The 10,952-nt window shown below is 35.7% G+C and overlaps 1 protein-coding gene across 1 annotated transcript; it reads right to left on the bottom strand.

Annotated features, from left to right (window-relative positions):
- Positions 1–2,317: 2,317 nt before the first annotated feature.
- Positions 2,318–3,711, bottom strand: LOC120146063 (exopolygalacturonase clone GBGE184-like). The gene is made up of 5 exons (XM_039159733.1): positions 3,505–3,711; positions 3,124–3,426; positions 2,756–3,024; positions 2,617–2,665; positions 2,318–2,452 (listed from the first exon to the last, which is right to left on the bottom strand). Exons 1-5 carry the CDS (start codon positions 3,709–3,711, stop codon positions 2,333–2,335), a joined length of 948 nt encoding a protein of 315 aa, XP_039015664.1. The 3' UTR covers positions 2,318–2,332.
- Positions 3,712–10,952: the final 7,241 nt, after the last annotated feature.

Raw genomic sequence — 10,952 nt, 5'->3', positions numbered from 1 at the left:
AGTGGGATTCTAATGTATCAACCTTAAATGTCTGGCTAGATCGGTTAGTAATCGATTCTCCTCAATGGGACCTTGTTCCTGGAATTCGATCAAATTTCATAAGTTTCATGTTATCCGTAATGATAACTACAATGGCCTCTGAAAATACTTGGATTCTCTAGTGTGTTCCCTATTTATTACTGAACTGTTTTATTTGTTTTAAAATGTGGTACACTGAATTCTATGGCTCCTGTTTTATTGATGCACCAATTTATTGTGATGTTTTATGGATTAAGACGACTATCTGATTTTTGGTTTGAACTGGTATTTGATTACCATGTATATGGATTTATGGAATTTATGTCACGGTGAAATTGTATTTTTGATACGGATTTATAAAGTACAGCTCTGATCAAGCTGGAAAACTTTGACGGACCTAATGTGACTCTTGGGTAGGCTCACGGGCCCCAAGATGTTCCATTAGGTTGGCTCCCTTTTGCTGTATGCTTAGGGTAAGCCCTATGGACTTACGGACTTAAGGATACAGGCCCCAAAGCCTATCCTTAGGTTGGCTTCCTTTTCGCTGTGTGCTTAAGGTAAGCCCTATGGACACAGTTCTAGGAACTGCGGATGGTGTACAAGAGAATGATTTAAACTACAAGTTTCAAAAGTTAAATTTCATTATGATTTTATGAGATTTACTGAACTATCATTTGATAAGTGTACCTATTATGATTTTATTATATTGTTGGAACACACTAGACATCCTATTCGATCTCCTGAAAATGTCATACTTTGAAAGGTTTCTTATGAACTGAGATTCATGGCTTCTACTCGATGAACTTCTAAGGGAACCCCAAATTATTCTGCAAATTGGTATACGTATGATTCAATAAGGAAATTATATGGCTTTCCATTTATCTACATGTCATGTAGCATCATCTGGTAGTTCTGTATTACTGAGCTTTCCGAAGCTCACTCTATTACTCAACATTGCAGGTTAAAAGAATTGTACCAGTGCAGCTATCGACATCAGTAAGGGAGTTCTTCAGGCGTTGTTTTTTAGAGTATGATACATGTGATTAGGGGGCATGTAATTGTATTTTGTTTTATATACGAGTCTGAAAATTTGTTTTATTTCTGAATACTAATAAATGATTTTATATGTTACATGTTTTAAGAAAAGTTTTAAATTTTTCGCTATTTTTACAGTGGGTCGCTCCGGTGGCCCTAATATGACACTCCAGATCGGATCGGATTACCCGCATGGTCTGAGGGGGTTACATTATTTTATGAAAGTTTTTCACCATCTTATCTATGGTGTCTAACTAATTAAATGAGAACACATCACATTTATTTTCTATATCATATTTTCTTATGAATTAAAATTTTCAAATCATTATCTTATGCTTCATCTCATCATCTTCTTCCCCAAATTTTAAAAAAATATTCAATATATGGATTGCATTTTTACAGATTTATTCAGCAAGAATCAGAATAAACTATGGAGATTTGATGCTTAAAGTTTGAGAAAGAAGATAGTGGGATGAGGAGGAAGATAATGATTTGGAAATTTTAATTCATAAGAAAATATGATTTGAAAAATAAATGTGATGAGTACTCATTTAATTGGTTACGGACTATAGATGAGGTGTTGAACAAGGTTCATGAAATAATTTCTCATGAGTATTTTAAAAATTTTTTAACTTACAAATATTTGTTTGAACTCGAGACCTCTATAGAAAACAATATTTCCTTTTACATTGAAGTGCTCAATATATTCTTTAAAATTTAATTATTAGTATAGATTAAACTTCTATTTTAATAGAGCCGGCCGGTATCCAAAAGTCAAGAAAAAAAACATAAAGTTTACTTCCAAATTGAATGATTAAACATTAACACTCATCATGAGTACAGGTTCCATCTTAATACGTGTTATTACATTTGGCTAATAAAAGCAGCTAAGGAGGGCAGGGCGGGGGGGCTCTGGGTGCCGGAGTATGCAACTTTGACGTTGGTGCAGTTAGAGCTGAATGGAATGGAGGCCTGCCCTGCACCTGCGAACTGCAAGTTTATATTTTTATGGGAAACACCTTTGCATGGATTGGCTTTGCTGCAAATCAGTTCTACTGCAACTTTGCCCGCACAAGTTCCTCTGATGTTTGTGAATTGAACGTCAGTGACGCTTACTTTCGAATGCTTCGTCGAACCATAAAGAAAAATATTCAAGATCTATGTAGAATAAATTTATATATTCGTATATAATGTTTGAGATGAAGGAGAAAGGAAAAACAACCTGACTGCTTCCCCTCCGTCCGTATTCTTGATCTATGATGATAGGGTTCTTGACGTTTTATATTTTCATTACCAGATTTTCGTAGATAATGCCTGAAGCTCTGCTTGGACTATCGGATTTGTAAGTTTTGATTCTTGCACCATGGTCTGTGTCTGCAAACGAGCAGTTACTCACCGTCATCAGGGTCGGCTCTGGCTACTTTTTAGCCCGGTGCGAAATAAAAGAAATGGACCATTAGTTATACAAAATCTTGTAGTTCTAAATTAATAGGCACTATAGAAAATATTATAGGCTCTGGGCGGGCGCCCCTCCTGCCCCGGCCTAGGGCTGGCCCTGACCATGATCCCGAAAACATCTCCTTCGGAATCGTAGTGTCCAAGGATACCAATACTTTTTAAACACAATCCGAAACGATTCAGAATCTCTATAGTAAATGATTTAATAGATGGATAGATAGAAATATGGATGGATAAATTATACCTGATACCGTGTCCAGGGCCACAATCGACGTTCTCGACAGTGATGTTGGTGGATCCATGGATGATGGAGACGCAATCGTCACCTGTGCCGATGCGACTGTTTGTTATTTTCAGCATGTTGGTTTTGCTCATGTGAATGCCATCAGTGTTGGGGCTTTCAGCAGGAGCTGTTATATTAACATCATCAATCCAGAGGTTGTTGCAAATACTGATCATCATATGGAACCCTTTAGCGTTAACGGATTGAATACCATTGATGAACTTCAAACTCTTCAGTTTTACAACACGAGATTATTATTATTATTAATGTCATCATTGTCGTTGTTGTCATCGTCATAGCTAAATCATGAAACAACAAATTCAGCTTACTGCAGGCATTCGACCGCATCCTTTGCATTTGGGCCTCCATGACTTTTCACCTAGGCCATTGAAAGTACCCTTCCCACTTACAATCAACCCATCAATGCTCTGGAATGTGATCCATTCTGCACCTTCGGCTGTCTTCGTATTACTTTGTGGAAGAACATTTCCACTGACTTGAACCATCAGCGGAGCTTCACAGCTGCAAGGTCTGGAAAACAATATCAATCCTACTACGTATTCTCCTCTAGGGATCACCAGCATTGCCCTTCCTTGATGATTGCACGCTGCTTTGAATGCCCTAATAAAATTATACAAAAAGAAATCAATTCATTAGCACCATAATGAAAACGAAGAATTAGAAAGGGTTTCATAGGTTTAAGAGCATACAATGGAGCTAGGGGAGTTTCCATTAGCCTTGGCACCATAGTCCAAGACATTGAAAGCTTTAACACCGGGGCCGGCATTACCGGTGGCAATCCCTTTAGCTTGTTCCATGGCATGATCAGTATAGAAGATGGCCGATAATTGAAAATCAAGAAGACCAAAGCCTAGAACAAGAGTGCCCATTATCCCCCGTAGCCCCATTGATGCCATCTTGATACGGATGGCTTTGTTTATTGTTCTTCATTTCTTTTCGTGTTTTGGTTAAAATGTTCACAGGCCTTAAATGGAGAGCCTAACTTCAAACACTAATGTTATTTGTGGATGGACTAAATTGTCGGGAAAAATTGGTTTAGTTGTTTAAACTTTCATTAAAGTTCGCAACTAAAATAGCTATATTTACTATTATTATTATTATTATTATTTCAAACCAAAACCTACAGATCGGGGTGAAATTGACATTATATCCATCTTTGTACCATTTATACAAAGTTCCATGTATTAGGGGAGAATTGTATAGATAATGAAGTATAAGTATTAGATGTTTGATTGTTTAATTCGTATAAATTCGAATCACAATTTCTAAATAATAAGGTTATTCAAGATTTATAATTTTTGGGGTAATTATTAATTAATTGATGACAGAAGTCCCAAATCAAAATTAAATTTAGGTTAAGATTAATATTATATTTTTGCTTTTACAAGGAAAGAGGGCATTTCCCTATTAAAAAAGAAAGCTATATAAGACAACTTCAACAATAAATTATAAGGTCACCAAGCAGAAGAATTTGTACGCCGATAAGAGGTTGCTCAAACAAATAAAACCCAGGTCCGTAATTTATAGAAGTACTGACCATAAAATAAGCATTTCGGGTTTTTTTCTTAGTAGTCTGATATAATTACAAAATAGTATATGTTTAAAAAAAATTTAACCAATTGACAACACATATACATTGCAGAAATAACTGCTTGAGCCTAAAACATCTGGGAATAAAAACATTTTTTTTATCAGTGAGTTCGTTGTAGCCTAAACGGAGTCCTTATTCTTAGAATTAAACTAATTTCGTTGTCCACATCTTTTGTTTCCTTGACTAGATTCACCTTAATCAAATTATATGTTTCCTCATTCATGGTCCTATAGCTATTCACTCTTGCCCAAGACAATTCATCAATCTTCCCCATAACTCAGCTTGTGTAAGATATATTGTTTTAATAAGAAAATTAAATTTAGTAAATTAGTAAGTGTACTGGTAACAATCACATAAAGAATGACAAGGTGTTGGTTGTCACGGGGTTAGGGTTGAAACTAGTCGACTTAAGTACAAAAACATTAGTTGTGTGCTTAAGTCAACCTCCAACAAGGATAAATAATGTCTAAATACACTTAGTCGACTTAAAAATCGTATATCAGATTGAGTGGAAGAAAACATAATAAAAGAATGCTTAAAATGAGAAGATGGCCAGAGAGATTTGAGCTGAATGTTCGTGTTTATCTTATTTTCTCATTAAATTGATCTTGGTAATTAAGGTGCGAAGAGCCTCTATTTGTATTCGGATACACTTACAATCGATTGTGTCATAATCGGACATAAATTTATTTGCTCCATCGACTAGGATTAAAACTCCGATCCACAAGCCAAGGTCTTAATACAACTCGAAGTCAATCTTTTATTTTTGAATCCTGATCTGACTAGGTTTCTATTTACTTAATGAATTGAGTCTCTCAGGTATGGGCATTTTGGATGGCAACAAGCACAATTCGATTTTGGAGGGATTTTTTGGTTTGACGTGTTGCTCGATACTCCTCGGGCGTCTATATTTGCATGGTTCTCAGACCTTGATTCGAGGCTCAGGACATTCTATCCCACTAAATTCAGCTACGTCATCGTTGCTTATTCAGAATTAACTTGAGCCAACTGATTATGGATCTCCCTCGGGACATAGCTTGCTTCCATTGCCTTTGGATGACTTGTCTATGTCGCCATGTAGCTTTGCTTGTTTTCCTTGGAACATCCTTAGTAAAGTGGATGTCAGTCATTCTTTTGGTCCCTTCCTTGATGTCCCGATGGACTGACACAATACATTATTTGCAAGCGGCCAAGATGCAAACAGAGTCGACACAAGGGATAATACGAGCATTAATTCGGTTAAGGAAGTATAAATCGAGGACAAAATCAAAGTCATCCAAAGGTATTAATTTAAATTCTTCAAGGCTCTTCCATTAACTAATCTGTAGTTAAACCCTTTGTGCCACTCTCCCATGATACGGACTTCTTCGGAATTGACCGTCTTGATCCATCAGATTAACCTTTTAATCTTGAGACCAAGTTTGTTTGCAGTTTTTAAAACATATAAAGGTCAGTTGCTCTCGCGTCGAGTAGAGAACTCCTTAATTGAGCCTCAATATTGATGTCCACATACATCACCCCTCTTGCTTTCGATCTTTTCTTGCATTGGAGAAATTGAAAATCATCATATCGAACTTTGTAGCTGCAGTACTCTTGGGTTTGTTCTTTCTCTAGGGCGGTTTGGTTTGGTTTGATTTGGGAACTCATGCATGTAACACCCCAATTTAGGGGCTAAAATTAAGAAATTATAAAGTGATGGATTTAATTTGGTATTTTGAAAGAAATAGTGGGTTAAATTGCAAAATTTTAAAGTTGGCAGACCGTTTTATGAAATACAGGAAGTTCAGTGGGTAAACTTTTGGTTTAACCATTTTTAATTATGAGATTATATAAACTCCCAATTTCCCGTATGTTTCTGGAAATTTTTCCAGTTTTCCCTCTCCCCGTCAACCCCTCTTTCAACTCCGATCTACTCGCCGTCTGGCCTCCGATCGACGAGTCGAAACCACCATCGTGTTCGTTGTCAAGCGAGGAACAAAACCCCTCAAACCTTTCATCGTGAATCGTCACCGTTCGTCGTTAATTTCAGTCGGAAGTATCGTAAGTAATAACTCAATTTCAATTGGTTTTTCATCGATTCACGACGATCCGAGCATCCGTTTACGACACCTCCAGCACCATCGTGTTCCTTGCATCGTTCCGAGTCTGTCGATGTCATCCTTGGTCTCCGTCGACGGCGGCGAGTGAGGAGGTGAAGCGGTCAAAGTTTCCGATTTGTTGAAATCGAGCTCTCCGCCGTTCAAAATTGTGAACCGAGCTTTTTAAGTATCTCGAAATCGCTCAAAATAATTTTTAGGAATTTTCCGGGAATTTAGCACTGTTCACGTGCCCCCACCCGCTGCCGCTGCGCGTGGGGAAGGAAAAAGTGACCGATTTGACCAGTTTTTGAACTATTTTGACCGGCCACAACCCGACCCAACCCGTTGACCGTTGACCGGCGTTGACCACTATTGACCAAAACTTTGACAGGCTTTGAACGGGCATTAAACGACCTTTGAATTTGACCGAGTATACCTATCCTGACATTTTTCGACGTTCCAAATCCGATTTCGCAGTCCGTTTTTTGAAATTCAGACCCGAAGGCCTCGATATTGGTAGTCAAACCCGTTGACTTTGATTTTGACCGAAAATTCCAAATTTCCAAAAAGTCATACTTTATGCTTTCGACGCTCTGAATCCAAATCCGAAGTCCGTTTCGCCAAATTCAAACCCGGTAAGTTATTGTTCACTGATTTATCATCTTATTCGATCCGTTTATCGCAATTAAGCTCCTTTTCTGATATAATTTATGTTGATATGTATATGAGGAATTATTGGAAGTTGAATTGAAGATCAAAGGCGTTCGAATGGAATTTTTATGGTTAATCAGTATTGCACGAAAATTAAGGTAATACTTTACTACCTCTTTATGCTTTATAGAACATGTTGGTATTGGTAAATGCATAAATGGAAATGTTTGGTCTCATATGTGTAATTAATGAAGATCTACACTAGATACGAATACGGTAGAAAGTAAGTAACTGAATATGGCTCAGATGACTATTATAAGAAATTGAAGGACATTTGGAATTAAATTACAAGTTCTCGAATTAAGTGATAAAAGAATCAGCCATAGATATGTAGATTATAATTTATCTCATTAAAGGTACTTAGATGATAAATTATGAGAATATTTCGATTAGGTAAAATTATGAAATTACCCTTATGTTGGAAAATGACAAGAATTGTCCCTGGAAGTGGATTAATAAATCTGAAAAGAATTACTGATCTTCTAAAACTATTGATGTGCATAAGAAATGTTAGTTTTACTTGAAAATTATGGATAACCGGTTTTTAACCCCAAGAAGGTTTATGCTAGATACTAGAAGTCTTTTAAGGAATCATTTCAAGATAAAAGAATGTTCGAGGAAGCAATTAATCATAGGATCTCTATATTATATTATTTTCGTTAAGAGCTAATATCGAAATTATCTGGTTAAGAAATTACGAAAATGCCCTTGAGAGGTAAAATAGTCAGAGTTGACCCTGAAGGAGAAAATACTTTGAGGATTTTTACTTAACTCGATTAAGTACGAATTTAATTATTAAGATCCTGTCTTTGTAAAGAAAAATTCAAGATTTTTCGTTTGTAAAATCTGAGAAGGCACTTGACCCGAAAATATCCGAGTTATGAGTAAATACCTAAAGAACAATTTATCGGAGGGTGCTCTTTTATCAGAATTGTTCGAAAGGACTGGAATAGATGATAAATTGGAATTAAATAATAAGACCGGATGGAGGGAAAAGATTGAAATACTGTAAATCTGTAAAATGACCAAAATACCCCTATCATGGAAATGACCCAAGAATATCACCAAGCTCAGGAATGATTGGATATCCTCGAGCTCTAAAATGAACGGAATAAAACTGAGCATCAAAATAACCAAAATACCCTTATGGCCTATATTAAGTAAATATCTTGGATTAATTAAGGAATCCAAATAAGCATAGGTGTTGGACTACCTTTTGAAGTTATGGAACAGAGCTTAAGTGAGTGAGTTCATCAATCTTAATGATATGTCAGTACCTGAACGGCATAGATGTTACTTGAATGTTTGTTCGCCTTCTCAAGTTTGGTTTGATGATAATTTTGGAAGTACTCAGCCCAACCCAACTCTATATCGCCTTCGGTACTAAGAAATATATATATTCATTAGACAAATAAACCTCGAAGACCAAATTGAATTGAATGGAAGTACAGTATGCATACGAATTTCAGAAACGTCTGGATTACCCTAGAAAAACCCCGAAGTATCTGATATAGACTTGAATGCTAAATGAACTAAGTAACCTCAAAGACTGAGGATTAAGTAAGAGATTGGAATAAGTTTGGAAACTCGGATGAACTTATATGATGTATCATTCCTATGGATTATGAACCATAAATCAAGTACGTCAGCATTTCCTGATATAGTTGAAACATGGAAATGAAATAAAGAACATTATAATATTTGTTTGTCTCCTTAAGATTTATTCAGTGATGACTCAGAAGATGATCTGTGGATAATAATATTTTGGTATTAAAGAGTAAATACCCTGGAAGGTTAATGAATTGACAAGTTGGTAAGTATTGGTTCTGGGAGCTATTCATATGGAGTTGTTCGATAATCGGATTAATCGTCATAGATTGTAAAGATTCTGAATACCTTCAAATTTCGTAGAGATTCAGAAAAGTGTTCGAATAAGATAATCCCGATAAATCATATCCTGAATAACTGATGATTCTGTTAGTTAATGAACTTTTCAAATAGTTTTTCTAACTTCCGACATTCTATCGGTAAACTGAAGATTTGTGTCTCTCTACTCGATAAGATTATCCAATATCTCTGAATAATATCTGTAAACTCTGGTGTGTTCCCTAATCATATAAATATTTTATCTGATTTTCGACTTGAATTTTGTTCTGATATATGACCTGAATTCTGTTCTAATTTCTGATCTGGATTCTGTTCTGAATTCTGTTCTGATTTCTGATATCTCCGTTTAATGACGGAAAAATGTTTTAATTGGGGGGTATTGTTGAAGGAAGTATTTCTGCAGGTTCCTTGGCTTTGTGCTCAGGGCCTTATATGATGTGTTGGGTTGGGTGTATGGTTCTGGGGAACCTACACATTCTGATGTGATGGGATGGGGGTATATATATATATATGTTTTAAAAGATCTGTATCTTTTTACTGGTTTTACGGGAACACACTAGATAACCTATTCTGATCTCCTGAACTCAGTCATCCGAAATATTTGTATGAACTGAAAGCTCATTGTCTGTTACCATCTGAAATATCAATAGGATCTCTGCTCAGTATAAAAATCTGTAAATGTTCGGAAATAATAAGGATATGTATGTTTATCTGTATCTGCACGTTCTTCAGCATCATCTGGTAGTTTTGTATTACTGAGCTTTTCGAATCTCACTCTATTACTCACCTTTTCAGGTTAAAAGAATTGTACCAGTGCATCTATCGACTTCATTAAGGGAGTTCTTCCGGCGTTGTTGCAGAGTATGGTACATGTGATTAGGGGGCATGTAATTGTATTTTGATTTATATACGAGTCTGGAAATCTATTTTATTTTTAAATAGCGATAACTGATTTTATTAGTTTACATGTACTGATAATTTTTTTTAAATTTTCGCTTTGGGTGCATGATGATGATTTTTATTTGGTTTGTTGGGTGCCATTTAGTGAATCAGGATGAAAATTCGATGTGTTGAGTTGTTAATTTTCAAGTCCATATGTGTGTTCATGCATGAAATTTGATTTAGAATACTAATAATTGAGTTTGAGATTTGTACTATTAGGACATGTTTAAAATGATTATTAAGTTAATTTGAACTTGTTGAAAATTAGTTAGAACCAGAATTGCATGATGCGGTATGCTTAGTTCTTAGTTTTGCATAAAATTTCATGATTTGTCACTTAGAGTGAGGGAGAGAACCATGTTGGTCGAGACAGAGGTGGGAGAGATCTAGGGTTTCAATGACTTTTCCCAAGGAAGATGAATCTTTCCTCTTCTTATTCTTTTAGTTAAAATAAGTTATATAAATTAGAGAAAATTAGGGTTTTATTTGAAACTTTATAAAAATGGAAGAATCAGGGAATTGCATTTAGAGATTCCATCTAAATCTGGTGACTAAGAGGAAATACTTTTGAGTTCAAATCAGAAAATGGTAAATTGTAGAAAATACTTTTGACAAAGATCATAGAGTGTCGTTTGCAACACGCCCTACCTTCTCTAATTGGTCCTACCAAAAGATCTTTCTCAAAGGATGAAGTATTATAGAAAAAAATATTATAAACTAGGAAATCATTCATTCTATGCACATAAAGGAAGATAGAATGAGATGGATTGCCATCAAAGTTGACCTCCAAAAGATTTTTGATAATCTCCGTTTGGATTAATGAGATTATTTGGGGATCGAGCTCATCATCGAAGTTGACCTCCAAAAGATTTTTGATAATCTCCGTTTGGATTAATGAGATTATTTGGGGATCGAGCTCATCATCGGC

Source organism: Hibiscus syriacus, unplaced genomic scaffold, assembly GCF_006381635.1.
Source record: "Hibiscus syriacus cultivar Baekdansim isolate YM2019G1 unplaced genomic scaffold, ASM638163v2 tig00110895_pilon, whole genome shotgun sequence".
NCBI lineage: Eukaryota > Viridiplantae > Streptophyta > Magnoliopsida > Malvales > Malvaceae > Hibiscus > Hibiscus syriacus.
Note: the sequence above shows the minus strand (reverse complement) of the source record. Positions and strands in the feature narration are given on the sequence as shown.